Source organism: Stegodyphus dumicola, chromosome 6 (assembly GCF_044657685.1).
Source record: "Stegodyphus dumicola isolate Sdum_Otavi_A_Nest chromosome 6, ASM4465768v1".
In the NCBI taxonomy this organism is placed as follows: domain Eukaryota; kingdom Metazoa; phylum Arthropoda; class Arachnida; order Araneae; family Eresidae; genus Stegodyphus; species Stegodyphus dumicola.
In genome coordinates, this window is record NC_140773.1 from 154,132,038 (window position 1) to 154,150,731 (window position 18,694).

At 29.9% G+C, this 18,694-nt stretch overlaps 1 protein-coding gene across 1 annotated transcript in view; it reads left to right on the forward strand.

Moving 5' to 3' along the window:
• LOC118189891 (guanine nucleotide exchange factor DBS-like) overlaps positions 1-18,694 on the forward strand; it is a gene marked incomplete at its 5' end in the record, with an annotated part of 97,301 nt that overhangs the window by 56,320 nt on the left and 22,287 nt on the right. Inside the window, 8 exons of the mRNA XM_085819701.1 lie at positions 2,174-2,240; positions 2,736-2,851; positions 6,753-6,822; positions 6,950-7,048; positions 8,123-8,215; positions 8,293-8,418; positions 9,278-9,475; positions 13,055-13,156. Coding sequence (XP_085675827.1) covers positions 2,174-2,240; positions 2,736-2,851; positions 6,753-6,822; positions 6,950-7,048; positions 8,123-8,215; positions 8,293-8,418; positions 9,278-9,475; positions 13,055-13,156 — 871 coding nt within the window. The remainder of the gene's footprint in view (positions 1-2,173; positions 2,241-2,735; positions 2,852-6,752; positions 6,823-6,949; positions 7,049-8,122; positions 8,216-8,292; positions 8,419-9,277; positions 9,476-13,054; positions 13,157-18,694) is intronic.

Genomic DNA, 18,694 nt, shown 5'->3' on the forward strand with positions numbered 1-18,694 from the left:
CCATCCTCTTGTTCACAGACAATGAGCTTTTCTCAAAATATGAATACCATTCAACTGCCATTATGTGGCTTATTGCATTCTTATGAAATGCTGTCTTCAATATTTAAACTTAAAATTTAAAATAAATTGAAAAATGAATGCATATTTATTATTTCTTTAGACTGCTATTTTGTTCTGCAGTAAATTTTATTCTGATTTTTTTCCCTTTTAGAGTTGTTCTTTTTTTTTTTTTTATTATTATTAATTTCTGATTTTAAAATTTTCTAGAAATTATCTAGAGCTGATAAAATTTTTAGAAATTCTTATGTTGTCATTTGTGTGTTGCGTTTTAATTCCAGCTGGTAGTTCCATTCAAGTTCAAATCCCAGTGAATGGGCAACTGCATTGTGTTTGTGTGATTTTCCCATGTGTAATATAAACAGGAGCCAATTTTCATTAAAAATCACCCACAAAGACTCCCTTCTCTTAGGCAAACAGTCCTTGCTTTGCCTTGATCTGTTTAACTAATTGTTTAACTGTGTTCTGTTTTTAAAAGTATTTTATAATGGGACTCATTATTTAATAATTTGACTTTAATTACATTATCTAGTACTTTACTTGAACATTAGCAATTTAGAATGTTTCTTGTATTTTAAAACTTTTGTGAATGATCTTCAGAGACATGAGCTAACTACCACTTCTGCTTGATACTTTCTTGATTTTTTAAAAAGTAATTTAAATTAATTCAAGTGATTAGTGATTAGTACTTAAAAGCTTACAACACAAAGTTTAAATTGTAAACTTTTCTAAGTCAACACTTTTCTAATGAATGCAATTCATTTCTGTCCATGTTAATTACTATTCAACGAATAACTATTTGAAAGCAAATTTGTTTAAAATTATATGCTTTTGTCTTTAGTATTTTGTATTCCTTTTCTGCTTGATTTATTTTTATATTGAAAGCTTCCATTTTATATATAATTAAACATCTATTCTGGGGGGGGGGAACATATCAAGGGCATAATGTTTGTTCTTTGGTGTAAAATATAGCTCTGTAAATTTGTTTTAATTAGTGTTATAAATCATTGTTACAACTATAAAGAAATAAAGTTGTTCATTATTAAAGCTTTTAGGAAAGTCTACCATATATTTGTCATATAACTTTAAATATTCAATAAAATAAAATGCTTGGAAAGGTATAAAATTAATTTGATCTACACTTTTTATAAATTCTTAGGACTAAATTATTTCATTCTCTCCCAATGTACTTGATGAATAATAATCAGTATTACTAATTACTAAAATATGACCACTTTTGATAATAAAAAATGTTTATAGTGGAATCTTTCCAAAAGTTTTGGACTGTTATTTATATTGCTCTATGTTATCTTACATTGCTATGGATGTAATATTTACAAATTTAGTGATCATGCACATTTATTGCCATAACATGGAACCTTCAGCATGGTTTGCAAATAGGCAGCTTGTAAATGATGTGCTGCCTTTTAGCATCTTTAATTTAGCTTTCAAATTTAACAAGTTTGTAATGGCTTAACAAACTGAATAACTTAAAAGCAAAACAAAAAACTCTTTTATAAGTTTTTTTGTTTTAATAGTAATTTTAATGGATATAATTTTTAATATATTTAGTTTATAATATATTTAATTGGTAATTAGGAAAATTTGCATAAGTATTCTAATTTAAAGGTGTTTCTAATGCTAGATGTTGTATAGCTCAGTACAGAATTATTGGAATTCCCTTAAAATGTGTATATATATTTTAGGCTGTCAGTCATGACAGATGTTAACGCAAATAGTATATATACATAAATAGTTAATATATGTTATAGAGTTTGCAAATGATGGTCTATCTACTGAATAGCAGTTTTCAAATTTATCTTCTGTGTTTCCAAACTTCACATTTTATTTAAATTGCACTGAAATCACATCAATATTGTCATAGAAATTATATTAATTGTATCATTAATAATCATATTTAAAGCAGTTTTATTTTTTGATTTTACTGTGATAAAATATTTGTAAATTTCATTTTTTTGTTTAGATGTGAAAGGATTATAAAAGTAAAAATATTGTAAATATATGTCATTTAAAACTAATATAGGATCTATTTAGCAATTAATCTCTCTTTTTTCCTTCCCCACTTTGTGATGTTTCTGAATAATATTTTTCTTAGTCATGTTATGGCTGAGCTCATCGAGACTGAGAAAGCGTATGTGACAGAACTAGACAGCATAATTCAGGTAACCTTTAGAACTAAAAGCATGAAGCATGACAGCCTGTAATGTTTCTGTTGTCTTTTCAATAGCTTATTTGTTTTAGAGCTTTTATTTAATATATCCACAAATGAGATATTTTATAGATTTCACTGTATTTATATTCATTGTTTATTGTGTATTACCCAGAATTACATAATTTGAAGATAAATTAGAGAATCATTATTCTTTGTCATTTAATCTAAACCAGCTTATAAATTTTTATTTTATGTACTAAAAGTACTTCATAAATATGAATGCAGGTATAAATTTGCTTGTGCAATTTAAATCATCATTATTTTCTTGAATCTAACCAGCTTATTAATTTTTATTTTATGTACTAAAAGTACTTCATAAATATGAATGCAGGTATAAATTTGCTTGTGCAATTTAAATCATCATTATTTTCTTGAAAATTATTTCAAGAGATATCATTAAAACTTTTATTCTAAATTATATAGCTAATGACATGCAATTTTTCAGGGTTATAAACGAGAAATGAACAATAGTGCAATGAAAGATTTAGTGCCTTCTTCTCTCTATGGTAAGGCTGACATCCTGTTTGGAAACATGGAGGATATCTATTCATTCCACAGCAAGTAAGAATTAATTCATGTTTAAAGATTTTTAAACTCTATAAAAATGTTATCTGTTGTAATAAACAGAGTAAACTTTTTTTTTAAATCGAAATTTTTTTCTTAAAATTCCAAGCTTTTAACCTTTTTTTACTTCCTTGTTCAAATTACAGGAAGTATTGTAATCACGGAAAATTTTGGGTATCATATTTTAATGGAAGTGTCCATTTTAACTGTTCTCAAATCTGTTTTGACAGTTTGTTTTTGTGACGTATGGACAGAATAAAGGACTTTTTTTTTTGTACAAAGCAGATTGGCCCACCAGCAGCTAAGCAGTAAAGTCGCTGAACACTGGTAGTTCGGCTCAAGTTTTGAATTCCGCAAACAAGTTCGCTGCATGGGCATTTTCATGGTTTTCCTGATGTGTAACATATATAAGAGCCAGTTTCCCTTAGAAAGTCCTCCATGAAGACATCCCTCCCCGTAGGCAGATAGTCCTTCTTTGCCATAAGCAGCTAAACCAAACCATCCAAAACAGATTGTGAAAAGGATTCAAAAGAGACTTTTTTTTTTTTTGTGACATTTGTGTGTTTTTATATAATGTTGAGATCTATGGGTTCGTGAATTAGGAGTTACTTTCGATAATACTTGGTGAAGAATCAAAACGCAACTTATTCACCAGTATTACACAGGAGAGTTCCAAAGACTTGTTTACAGTCGGCGAAAACTATGATAAACACACTGAGACAATCAGCAACACAGCCTTCAGGCTGTAATGGTGAAGATAGCTTGACAAAGCACTAAAGTACAGCTCCCGACTCGGTCGATTGCTCCCAGATTAATCTCTGAAATTCACAAATATTTCCAAAGAAACTGCTAAGAAAGCATTGTAGAATGTTCTCACTCTGTCTATGACATATCACCAATTTTGTTGCTAAATGAATGATTTCGTGCTAAATCTGGCAACCCTGCCTTTTTCTGCCACTTTCTGAAAATTATAATCTTGCTTAGCAGGGAAACCACTGGGCATTTTGCAGATATATGAATGCATGTGTCTGGCATAACATTTAGCCGTACAACATTGAAATTTTGTTTATGGGCTTGTTATAATATCAGATCGTGTACCACCTTTTTTTAATTGCAGTTGCTGGTCATATACCAAACTCATATATATATATATAATGAAAGCACATTTTAGAAGTACTGATGTAGGAACGCAGACGTAGAAACGTAGCAATGTGTTGTTTGGCGTAGAACATAGATCCATACTGAAGAAGAAACTTGGCAGCCGAGTAAGATTAAATTCCATTTTTATTTAAATTCACATTTGTGACCACAGTTCAACTTTGCACTCTCATGCCTATTTCCAGAACATTTAAATTTTTAATACTTTTTCAGTAGGAAGGGAGCCTAGCAAAATTCTGTCCAAGCAGCACACAGAAGAGAGGCTAAAGTATGCATTTCCCAATATGGCAGTCTGTTTAGAGAAAGTTTTTGGTTTATGTTAGAAAAGTTTCAGTTCTTGGAGTTTAGGTTCCCGATTAACTAAGTTATCAGTGTTATGCAAACTTTGCAGCGTAAATTAATCTAGAAATGATGTAGTCCAGAGAAGTTATTATGACTTTTAGAATAGAGAGGGAAAATTAAGGGGTTATTGTTAGTTTAAATTATAATTTTGATTTATGTATTTTTTATCTTACACATATATCCACTTACCCTTCCACCCACTTACCCTTCACAAAAGCTCTTACCTGACCTTTATTTTCACACTGGTTAGTCATAGTCACATATTTCAATTTACAGAAGTATTTTAAATGGTTAAAATATTCATGTTTTAGCAACTAAATTTTAAAAAATAATATTTAACAAATTACAAAATTTAACTATGTGTATAATAACAGTTTATATATGTAGTTAGTCTAATAATAAATATCCAACAATATTATTTAATATCAGTTTATTGTTATAAATATCTAACAATATTTAATATCAGCCTATTTTTGTTCTAAAAAGAATTTTTAATAGGCTGTACAAGAACGTCATGCTGTGCCCACATCAGATTTTTTCTTCTGCATTTAATAACTTAAACAATTGATAAGAGATGATAGTTCATGTATATACTGGAAAAAACTTGTTTCCTTTGATAAAATATATGTAAGATATAAAAATGTGTCCAAAATTTATCAACAAATTAAGCTTAATTGGAACAAATTAACAACAGATCTTTAAATTTCTAATTTTCAATTAAAGCACAAACCCTATCAAGGCTTCTGCATTTTCCCTGCAGTAAGCACATTGTTGTGGATTTTTGCTCAAGTGCTGCTCAGAATTAAAACAGTGTTCTGAGATTATAATTAGTGACAGCTACTTATGTCACTGTTTTGCTGTTTGCTCTGCTTAGAAAGGTCATGTCTCTTCACTAAGCTTCTTTTTCTATTAACTAAATGCAAGCTGTGTATATAGAAATTGAGAGCTGCATTTAGCACCCCTAGTGTTGTACAAATTAAGGAGAAATGTATTTCTCAAGAAAACTGTTTTTATTCAAAATAAAAATTATGTTTTAACCATCAATTGGAACCAGGTAACAATAGGAACCAGGTAACCTTTAAATTCATAAATTTTAATTAAATACCTGCCTACTTCAACCATACTCCATTTTGTGCCACACTACTTCATGTTGTGTCATTCTTTCTCTGCTGTTTCTCTTGACTGCGTCATTTCTAGATTAATCTATATATGTGATTTAATAATGCTGATGATGTAGCTAATTCAGAACTAGGTAATGTTTTCCGTGCAATTTTGCTATACTGCGAAATCTTTAACCCAGTCACTGCTCAGAATTAAAACAAAGACTTTCCAAGCTTAAATAGCACCATAATGGATTACACATTCTCTTTTGTCATTCTGCCTTCCTGCTGGCAACATGTCACTTATCCTCTGCTAGCTTTCTCTGCTATTAATTAGTTTAATTAGCACCATAATGGACTACACATTCTCTTTCATCAGTTTGCCTTTCTGACAATGTATTGCTTAGCCTCTGCTAGCTGTTCTCCGCTATTTGAGATGTAGTTACATATCTAAAATTGTGGGGTGTATTTAGCACCCCTTGTGTTTTATCAGTTTAAAAGATAATATGCTAAAAAAATTCATCATCCAGAAATAAATTATATTTAATCTTCTTGAGATGACATCCGTTTGTTCCTTCTTATTGCACTTACATTATACCAATTTTTAGGGGCAATTTTTGTCTTCTTTTGTCTTCTCTGTTACATTGATTGACCTAGAGTTTCAGCTTTTAATTGTGTTGTTATGAGAAACAATATATAATTATTACCATATTTTAAAAAAAAATTATGTGAATCTTTATTTTTCATACTGAGACATCCACTAGAAATGAATTTCAAGACCAAAATCTTTCAAATAGCCAATTTTTTAAAATTTATTTTAAATTGCATAATTTACTTTTTTTGGCTTATTGATTTTAAATTTTAAAGGAACACAAATAACTGCTCTGTGTTATATACTGAAATTTAGTGTTTTGTCATATTTTAGTATTCTGAAATATTCTTCTAATTTCTTGTAAAATTAATTTCTGAATACTCAGATAAAGAATTTGGTTAAGGTGTTTATTCATATTCTGAGATATACTTTCTGACGATAATAAACAAAGTTATTGCTACCACAGTTTGAAAAAAAATCATACTTTGAGACTGTTTTATCTTATTTACAAAGACATTTTTTCATTTTGTATGCTATTTCTGGAAGTGAAGCTTTATTTATTTATTCATGTATTGGAAAACACTAGTGAATGAAATTTAATAAGAATAATTTCTAGCAGAAAGGATTCCATATACTCAAAATAGAAGTTTAATTTATAATTATTTAAAATTATGGTAAAAATTCATTTTTTTCCCTCTCTTCATAGTGTCTTCCTTAGAGACCTCCAAGCCTGTAGTAGTACCCCAGAATTAGTTGGGCATTGTTTTGTGAACAGGGTGAGAAGTTTAACTGTTATTAAAATTATATCTTCAAATAGTTAGTGATACTAATTATTTTTGTTTGGCATTACAGTGTGATAGATTTTGAAGCAATTATGTAAATTTTATTTCTATAAATATTTAGCGGGATGCCTTCCATAAATTGTACACTACTTACTGTCTCAACAAGCCCAAGTCTGAAGCCTTACGTAGACAGTGTGGCGATGATAACCCATTTTTCAAGGTATACTCGATTGTTCAAGTTTTCTATTTTATTGAAATTTTTTCACAAAGGGAAGGAGAATCAATTATGAATATGAATGATAGTAAATTTAGAACATAAATGGTCAATTGATACTGAAAATTACTTAATTTTTTTTACATATTTTTTATTTAGTTTTCCTTTTTTTTTTTTTTTCCCATTTATAAACTATCTCAACCATTTATGTGTCTATGTTTACATCTGTAACATTTATTATCATTTTTGCATATTTCTAACTGTGTTACAGAGAGTTTGAAAGGATGCATATACAGATGCTCCCTACCTTACCAATGAGTTATGTTCTAAATGACCATTTGCAGCATGAATTTGTTTGTAAAATGTTACTAAATTCACTGCATATATCTCGTAACAATTTTCATAGATAAGAGCTATAAATACTATTAAATCTTCTTCATTTCAATTAAAAATACTAAATGAATAAACATTTTAAATTTAGTATAAACAGAGATTTATAAATAAAATAAGAATCACTATACTATTATACTAGTATTTACTTTGGATTACTATCTTTGAGGCATGTGTGAATGGAGTGAAGATTATGCTAGTAAATCTTCACATGGTCGCCTTCTGAAGACTCATCAACAAGTAAAGAGGATGTTTGGGATGAGGAGGTTGTATGAAAGGGGGGGAATTGGCATGTTAGATACACCGATGACAATTTTTGAAGTCACTTTCTTAAGAAAGTGAGTGTCTAAAATTGTCAGAACATGTTTTCCTTTTCTTTCATCCTGAATGTGATGATAGCATTGTATAGCATCGTGCAGTTTGTTCATATCTGTGAAGCTTGTAAAGTGGGCAGCGTTTATACACCTTGCATAAAAATTTTGGAATGGCTCTTTATTTGAGAATTTTTATAAGCAATTTAATCTTAACATAAAGAACTTTTGTTATGTGAAATCATATATATCATTGAACAGAATCACAAAATATTGTAAAAAAAGTATGCTAAAAAAGATTTTGAATCTGATTTTAAAAAGCAAGAAATAATTTGATTTCTTAAAATCTGCTTGCTTATTATTTTTCTTTCATTTAAAGGAATGTCAAAGGAATTTAGGCCATAAGCTGCCTCTAGGAGCTTATTTATTAAAACCTGTCCAAAGGATAACAAAGTATCAATTACTTTTAAAGGTATTTTTTTAACTTCTTTATGTTTCTGATACTGAATTATTGTAGATTATTTTACTAAAGATAGTCTTATGTTGCAGGATTTATTAAAGTGTGTAGATGAAGATACAGGCCAGTCGGATCTTCAAGAAGCAGTTGATGCTATGTTAGAAGTTTTGAAATATGTAAATGATAGCATGCATCAAATTGCTATAACAGGTTTCTATGTAAGTTCTGTATTTTTTTCCTCTGCAGAAAATATTATCTGGATATATGGGTAGCTTAAATTCTAAACATTAAATCATATAATATTTTTATCATGAAAGTAATTTTTTACATTATTCATTCATTCATTTGTCAGTCATTCATACTCATAATAATAATAGCAATGTATTATAAATTATTCTAAATGTGTTTTAAATATAATTTAAATTTTTCAAACAAGGTTTGAATTACTTTGTTTAAAGTTTTTTTGAAAAGTGTTTGAATTATGTAATGCAATTGTTTTTTTAGAAAAGTTTTTAAAATGCCTAAAAGTAAGTGTAAAGTGGGAAACAGTGTTACTGCTTGGTAAATTGTCAAACAATATTTTTTTAGTATCAACAGTAAAAATGCTTATGACAAAAGTGAAATTAAAATTTTGATGTTATTCAAATATGTTGTACTAAATACATATTAATCAAGTTCATTTCTGCTAACTGAGGTGAAAAGACTTTTTGCTGCCTATTATTCTTGATACCATTAATATTTATTAAATATTTTATAGTTAGTGCAATTTAATTGTTAGATACATTTATTAATTTGATTAGATTATCAAATTAAATTCTCAATCTAGTTTTGCACAAAACTATAAAATTGTGTAAGATTTAATTCTTTATTTCATGTAACTCTCTCTATGTTTCATTTTAAAAGTTAAAATTTTAAGTTACGAAGTATTTATATAGACTAAAATCTTTATCTTAATTATGGAGTATTGTATAATTCTAGAAATATGTATAAATTCATAAGAAAAGTACTGTAAAGCCGAAGTATAACTGACTCCACAATAATGTATATGCGATATAAAATGGAGTTTTTGTATTATAGGGCAGCTTGGCTGATTATGGAAAGCTTCTACTTCAAAGTGCATTTAGCGTATGGATGGAAAGAAAAAAGGAAAGGATTCGTGAACTTCGCTTTAAGCCACGTTCGCGCTACATTTTTTTATACGAGCAGTTAGTTCTTTTTACTAAGAAATATGGTAGAGATGACAACCCTAGTTATGCATTTAAAAATGCTCTAAAGGTTAGTTTAAGAATTCTCAACATGAACTATTATTTATTGATTTTATATTAAACATCACCTTTTAAAGAATCGTATTCACATTTCAAACTTTAAATTGATAGAATAAGTTGTATCATTTATTTTTACTGTATAATTCCCTTATGATTTGCCATTTAATTCATAAATAAATGTTTAAGTAAATGTTTGATGGATTTAAAATAGCAGTTGATTCTGTTACTTGGATGGTTAAATTTGTCATGTGACTCTGGAAACCTCCCCCAAAAAATCATTTAAATTTTATGCAGTTTTTTACACTTTCATGACATTATTTAGATGGACACTTTTTCCAGTCGTATCTCTTTATGCTTTTTTAATTTAAGATATTTACTTTTGTATCGTAAATTTTTATACTCAAATATATACAGTACAAAGTCTTTAATCCAAAATCGTCGGGACTTCGGTGATTCTGGATTAGGTTTTTTTCCGGATTATAGATCATAAGTTTAAATCTGGTAAGATGGCATGCAGAAATTATAAAATTAAAAATATGAAATCGTAATTTATGAAATAAAGAGCAATTATGATCTAAAGGGTGTCAAAATAAAAAATAAATAAATAAATAAATAAATAAAGCTTAATATTTATTTGTTTACTTTATTAAACATTTCTTTCAATGTAAGTTGTTTAAGTTGCTTTGTTTTATGTGCTAATACTTTCTCTTTAATTCTATAAACAGACATAATTTCTTGTTCAGTTACAAAGTTCTGCTGTTCAAGTCCCGTAATTGCTGTGCCTAGAATACCGACTAACTTGCCAATCGAAATTTTTTTTTCACTAACCTCTCTGTCACTTTCTTCATGCCTTTATCCATTTTTTGCAGTAATTCCACTTTTTGTTTGATGGACATCGAAACATGCTTTAGCTTTGTAGATTCTTGGGCAGCTCCAGAATCGGAAACTCTTTTTGATATAATCGAAAGTTCAAGCTTACTTTTTATAAAATTGCTCTAACAGTCTGCAAAAAATAATAAGCTGTATCCAATTAGAAGATTAAGGAACAACGCAATCTGCAAAATTAACTGAAATAGATAATGAGATAATTTTAGCCTAGCTTATGTCATCCGTTATACATTAAACGTGCATGCGTAAAGGTATTATGCGAATGCGTAAACGCATATGTGCATGCACAGAAAGTTTGTAGCTTTGAGGTTCGGATTATGGACGTCCAGATTAAAGACTTTGTACTGTATTATTTTATTAATGAAGTGAACGGGCAATCATTTTACTTTAAAAGTACTGCTTGATTATAGATTTGTATATTAAAATTTCCAAATGCTATTTTTATTTTAGATATATTCCAAATTTAAATCTATATGTTTTCATGAATAAAATGCATTTTTATTCATTTAAATATGTCTTTTAAAAATGTTGAACATATTAACAAATTTTTGATCATGTTAGGATAATCAGATGGTATTTTGTTAATGTAAAAAATGAAGCAGAATAAAACTCATTAAAAAATTAACCATGCAACATTTTAGTGTTAAAATGAGCAAAAAAGCAATCTTAGGTTAGCATATATTTTAAATATGAACCTTATAAGGTATTTTTCCCGCCTTCATAACATGCCTTCGTAGTGTAGAGGTCAACACGCTCGATGCATATTCAAGAGATCAGTGGTTCAAGTCCCGGTGAGAGCATTGCTCATTTTTCATCTTTTCAACTTCAAAAATACCTAATGTCTCTACAGCGGCACCTGAACTAAAAGGTGGTGAATGATGATTCTTCACCACCAGGATTTGGTGATTGCGTCCCCTAAAACCCCAGTCTATCTTTAAAAGGGGGAGTATATATGGTATTTCTCCCATCTTCTTAGCATGCCTTCGTAATGTAATGGTCAGCACACTCAGCGCATATTCGAGAAGCCCATGGTTCGAGTCCTGGTGAAGGCGTCGCTCATTTTTCATCTCTCCTGCTTCCAAAATACCCAATGTCTCTACAATCTGAAATTGCTTTTTTGCTTAGTTTAAAACTTTACTTTGGAGTGTTTCTCTTTCAGTTTGATGCAACATTTCATATACATTTACAACTGAAATAAAATGGATCATAGAAACAATTATGCAAGACTTATGCAGTATGATAATTTGTATTTGAACTTTACTTCTTCTTTAGCTGGAATTAATCTTTTTCACTCCTTTAGCTAACAGAGAACTGAATAAGTTATCTACTATAGTCTGTGAAGTTGTTTGAATTTTTTTCCCTAACATTATTTACTTATACTATTACCACATGCACACAGAATCTTAAAACTAGTCTTGTACTGTTGCCACATGCACACACACACAAAAAAAAAAATATATTATAGTTTTCACATCTATGCTCTTTCCAAGACCTATGCTGAGTGACATTAAAGTGATAACAGAATATGTGCTGCCTCAAAGCAAAACAATGTCATGTTTAATAATAACCTAGGCTTTTAGTGATTATTAGTCCTGCTTCTCATGAATCTTTTCTTTTTTAGCCTTCCAAATTTCATCAGAAAAGTATAAAGACTTTCTCCTCTATTTTTCTGTTTCCCAGATCAAAATATGGTACTCTAAATCTTTTGAGGTTTTTTTTCGGGGGGGGGGTGTATTCTGGTGTCAGATGAATTTATTCCAGAAAAATCACAAAATATAAAAGAATAATATTATTTTTAGTTCAAATTAGGGCCCTGGTATACTAAACCTACTTACCAGTGACACAGTTGTACTGTGAATTCAGCTGTGATATTAGCATTTATTTATGCATTGAAAAGAACATATTTCTTAAGAAAATATTGTCCTGTTTTATCATTAGCAAAGATTATTTTGTACCAGGATGCAATATTTCAAAAGCTGAAGCAGCTCAAGTGATACTTTTTGCAATCTGTAGAGGGATACACTAATACTTGAAATAATATGCATAAAAACATCAAATAGATAGGTGAATATTGGAGCAAGTCAGTGGAAGAGTGATCTATATGTATATACAGAGAGAGTAAATGATAGCTGAATATTGGAGCGAGTTCAGTGGAAATAAGTTTAATAGTAAAGTTATTCCACTGACAGATTTTGATAAAATGAGTATTTTAAGGGAAATTATTATACTAGGTTAAGGACATCTTTTGATAATTTTATTAGATAAAAAATTTGAAGACTTCCACTCCAGACTTACCACTCCCTTTTTTTTTTTTTTTTTTTTCCTCTATATAGTCTGAGATTTTTATTCTCTTTCCATTTATTATTGAATTGTTATTTCTTTACCTTACTGATAAATTAAGGTATAGAAATAATGTATTTTACAAATGTTCTCCTGAGATTTTAACATTTCATGTCATTCAAAATAAAAACAGCATGACTATCTATTTATGGAATGAGATTTAAATTATATTTATTAATTAAAAAAGAAAGAATCTGTGAATAAAATAAAACTTTATTACTTTCAGTTCAATATTTCTTTTGCTCACTGTTTTTGTAGCATCATTGTAATTTAAGAAAAAATATCAGTAAATTCCTCAATTAAAATTCAAATTTTTTCTAAATAGTTATTTTTAACAGCTCTTGATTATTTATATTTCCAGACCTCGCAGATAGGATTAACAGAAAATATGAAAGGATATAGAGGTGATAAAAGAAAATTTGAATTGTGGTTGCATGGGCGTTCTCAGGTATTTATAATACAGGTAAGACGTTTAATTTACTTTGATCAGTTGTAATGATTATATTTCAAATTTATTACATAAAATACAACTTACATGTTACAAGTAAATTTGTTAAAAATGGTAATATAGTCAAAAGGCTTTAATCCGGACTCGTTGAGACTTCGGTGATTCCGGATTATCGGTTTTTCCGGATTATAGATCATCAGTTTAAATCTGGTAAGATAGCATGTAGAAATTATAAAAATTAAAAAAATGAAACCATAATTTAATAAATAAAGAGCAGTTATGATCTAAAGCAGGGATGGGCAAACTTTTTCGATCGCGGGCCAAAAATCGAAAAAATAAAGTTTGGCGGGCCAAGATGAATTTTTGTAAAATTTTAAAAACAATATACAAGTATTACAATTTAATATATTAATGAGATGAATGAAATTGTGATTTCATTTTTAAAAGTTCCTTATATTGAGGTTCGAAGTGAGATGTACTGATTCTAAGGAACGAGGCTAAATGCTCATCTGTCAGTCTGCTTCTGAAATAATTCTTTCTAAGGTTCATAGTTGAAAACACTTGTTCACATATATAAAATGAAGCAAACATAGCACTGATTTTCTGGGCATGAGATATTAAATTTGGGAAACTTACTTTCGATAATGATTTGTAAAACTCTAACTTTGGCATATTTAGAAACAATTGCTTGAGATGATTGTTAGATTGCAACTCAATTAATTCAAGCTGCAAATCTGACCTCACTGCTTCACAATTTACGTTGAATGGCATGGTAAAAATATCCAATTCTGCTTGAATGGCACTGAAATCTTGGAATCTGCATTCGAACTCAAAATGCAGTTTTTTCAAGCTATCTTCATAATTCTTAAGGTTCTCTTCATTTACTGAGGGTATTGAATTTAACCTTGGGAAATGAGATAAGTCGTTCTTACCTAGCTGCGCAGCAAACATATTAAGTTTTAGTTTAAAAGCTTTGAGATGTGACCAAATATCGTCGATAAATTAATTTTTCCCTTGCATCTTGACATTCAAGTTGTTCATATGACAAAGAAGATCTGTGAAAAATGCAAAGTCTGAAAGCCATTTTGTATCTTCTAACATTTCACACTCCGCAGAACACTGTTTCTCATGGAAGAACGACACAATGTCGTCTTTCAGCTGCCAAACCTGCTCGAAAACACATCCTGCACTAAGCCACCTTACTTTCATGTAATACAGTACATCAGAGTATTCAGATTGCACTGACTGAAAAAAAATCTCGAAATTGCCTGTGAGTAAGCCCACTAGATCGAATAGTATTTACAAGCTTCACGACTGTATCAAGCACGGGTTTCATATTCAATGCAGATTTACACAGAGCATCTTGATGTATAACACAATGTAGAAAAACAACATTGTTCCCGGGATAGTTTTGATTAAAGAGTCCAAGAAATCCAGATTTTTTTCCTATCATATTTGGTGCTCCATCGGTTGTAATATTACATATATTTGTTATAGGCACTTTCAAAGTTAAAAGCCCTTCCTGAAATTCACGAAAAATATCATATCCCATTCTAGTTCCCTTTAAAGAACGCATGCATGCCAGTTCCTCAATAATTTCAAAGTTCTCATCAACACCTCTTATAAATAATACTAATTGAGCAGTATCATTTATATTCAGTGCTTTCATCCATAGCTATGGAACAAAATTTAAACTGGCCAATCTTTGACTCTAATTGTGATGCCAAATTTTTATCGATGGCTTCCATTCTAGAAGTCACTGTTTTTCGAGATAAGCTTACAGTCTCAAAATTATTTTTCTTGTCTGGACATAAAACATCACAAACTTGGAGCATGCATTGTTTAACGAACTCCCCATCACTGAGAGCTTTATTATTTTTAGCAATATTGTATGCTACAATGTAACTTGCATGTGTAGCTGCTTCTTGAATACTGTTTACCTTCTTGAAAAAATTTTGCCGGCCTGATAATTTTTTACAAAGACTTTCTGCATTTTTTTTTTTTTTTTTTTTTTTTTTTTTTTCATATTTGGACATTGCTTCGTAATTGGAATTCTTATGTTTAGATGTGAAATGACGGGAAATGTTATATTCTTTGAAGATTGCTACAGCTTCATTGCAGATAAGACACACTGGTTTATCTTTTACAACTGAAAAAAAATATTTCCATGTCCATTCATCATTAAAAGCGCGGCACTCTGAATCAACTTTACTTTTTTCGTAGCCATTTTGGGGGTTGAAATATTTTACGAATAACCCAAACAAGCACTAGCTACGCTATACTTTTAATAATTTCACCACTATTCACAATGATGCTATATGTCCACAATCTTTCAACACGCAATCAATAATATTAGAACTCGCGCCAAAAGAAAAAGCCGCTAGATGGAGCTTAAAATGCGCAGTCTGCCACATGTGAGGTCTAATTCACCCATATTGAATTTCCATATGTCTGCTCCACAAGAAAAAGATAGCGCTTGTTGGTGCCAATCTACAGCTATTATAACTAACAAATAATTTCCGCTTTTAACACTTTACCGATTGAAAACTGCCTGTGTTTGCTATTTCCTTCGATTTATGTTTTGTAGAACAAAAATAGAGAATGTAAACGGATTACCAGCTCTCTGAAAAAAAGAAAGAAAAAATATAATATTTAAACAAAGTAGAAAAGGAGATGGATATATAATATATGAATATTTCTTTTAATTTGCCTCTGACCGGCAAATTAAAATTATATCCGCGGGCCGGATAGAACCTTCCTGCGGGCCGTAGTTTGCCCATCCCTGATCTAAAGGGTATCAAAATTTACAAAAAAAAGAAAAAGCTTTATATTTATTTGTTTACTTTTATAAAACATTTCTTTCAATGCACGCATGCGTAAAGCATACATTACGCATAGTCGAAATTAGAAAATTACAACCAGAAAACTATTTGATGTGTATTCATGATATTTATAATGATGAGGAATTTGATTTAAATCATATCAAAGACGGAATACATCGAGATGAACTACTACATTTAGTAAAGGATTATAAGCCGAATAAAATAAAAACATCTGCCCTGAAGATAGATCAACTTCCAGTTCATTGCGCACCACGTCGCCCCCCCCCCCGTCCGTTGTACTTTAAATGCACATGCGTAAACGTATTATGCGCATGCGTAGACGCATATGTGCATGTGTAAAGGTATTATGCGCATGCTTTAACACATTATGCGTTGATGCATGAGCAGAAAGTTTGTAGCTTTGAGGTCCAGATTATGGATGTCCGGATTAAAGACTTTTGACTGTATAAGTATACAGTGGTCTTTTGTGGTGGTGATAACCTTAAAGAACATGATTGTCACCAATGTTCAGTACCATTTATATATTGTTCTGAAAAATACTTACAACTATCAAAGGTGCAAGTGGTCATTTTACATAATTTCACTTAATGAATAAATCTTGCTCTTTGTAAACATATTAAAAATGAGTTTAAATAAAAATTATTCGGTAGCATATTAAAAATTATGTGAAAAAACTACATTTTTTTAAATATTTTTGACAATTTTAAAGCATTTTATTTTATTCTCTTGAATGAAACTTTTATAACATGATAAAATTTTAACTGTAGAAGATAGTAGCACATTTCTGTAAAACTTTTAAAACTCTTTAGTGAATATTCAAAATGTAAATATTTATTATTTAAATGTTTGATCTGAAAACCTTTTTCGGGACTATAATCCTGCATCATGCTCTCCATAATGAAAAAAATTTTCTCAAAGGTTTCAACTGTGATGCTTTCCGTTACTTTTTAGCTAGAGTTCTTCGGTGATGCTGGGCTTTGTACTTAAAAAAGCAGCTTTTTTTTTCAGTGAGCCAAAGTCACTATAATCCATAGACAAACTACAGTCAAAAGTCGTTAATCCGGACTCGTCGGGACTTCGGCGATTCCGGATTATCGATTTTTCCGGATTATAGATCATCAGTTTAAATCTCGTAATATGGCATGCAGAAATTCTAAAATTAAAAATATGAAACCGTAATTTATGAAATAAAGAACAGTTATGATCTAAAGGGTATCAAAATTTACAAAAAAAAAAAAAAAAAAGCTTAATATTTATTTGTTTAATTTATTAAACATTTCTTTCAATGTAAGTTGTTTAAGTTGCTTCGTTTTATGTGATCATACTTTCTCTTTAATTCTATAACAAGACATAATTTCTTGTTCAGTTACAAAGTTCCGCTGTTCAAGTCCCGTTAATTGCTGTGCCGAGAATACCGACTAACTTGTCAATCGAAATTTTTTCGTTTTCACTAACCTCTCTGTGACATTCTTCATGTCTTTATCCAGTTTTTGAAGCAATTCCACTTTTTGTTTGTTGGACATCGAAACATACTTTCGTTTTGTAGATCCTTTGGAAGTTCCAGCATCGGAAATTCTATTTGACATAATCGAAAGTTCAAGTTTACTTTTATAAAATTGCTCTTACAGTCTGCAAAAATTAATAAGCGGGACCCAATTCGAAGATTAAGGAACAATGCAATCATTAACATTAACTGAAATAGATAATTAGATAATTTTAGCTTACACCGTCCGTTATACATTAAACACGCAGGCGAAAACGTATTCTGCACTTGCGCAGTAGTCAAGGTCTTACGCGCACGCGTAAAACGTCTGTGCGCATGTGCCAACGCGGCGCATGCGCAGAAAGTTTTTAGCTTTGAGGTCCGGATTATGGGTGTCCGAATTAACGACTTTTGACTGTACTGTATATGGAGAAAAAATGATGTTGAAAAGGTATTATATGCTAAACCTGTAACAGTCGTCATTTATTTTAAGGAATGCAGTGATAACTTTCTAGGTATGATTGGTGGTTTTTGATTGATATTAGTTTTACTTTTTGAAGGTCACTAAGATTTAAAAAAAACAAAAAATGAGGGGGGGGACTAATTCTGTAAATATTGGACACAAAATATTTTCCTGATAGCGCAATGAGTTGATTTTAGCACTTTTTTGCTGCTTTTTTTTTATTTTTAATTTCTCATTTAAATGAAATCTACAACAGCCATAAGCTTCTCATTGAAACTTTCTTTGCATTATTGAAACGAGGTTTATACATCTTTCTCAGCTCATGTTTGATAATAGGTAGACATTTTTGTTGCAGTCATTTAAGCAAACCTATGTTTCATTATTACATCTCTGCTTAGCTCTTGCTAACTGGTATTCATATGGGGCTCTGCAATATTTTTTTTAATTCACCCATATGCTTCACCAAAAGCTGAAGAGCATTTTATTTTAATATTTTTATTTATTTATTTATTTTTGCTTTTTAAGCTGTAAATATTTGTTTATCATTTTGTTTATTATTGCTACAGATATATTTGAAGACACAATTGCTTTTTTCACTAGCAGACTTTTTTTCTTTTTTGTTGTTGTAAACAGAGTCTTCACATTAGAAAAAGTACTTGTATTTTCAGATGTTTGTATAAAATTTTGTATGCATGTAAAAGTAACGACTGATGCTTATTCACTTTCTGATTAATTGTTTTGCATGTTTTGCACTTCGAAGTTTT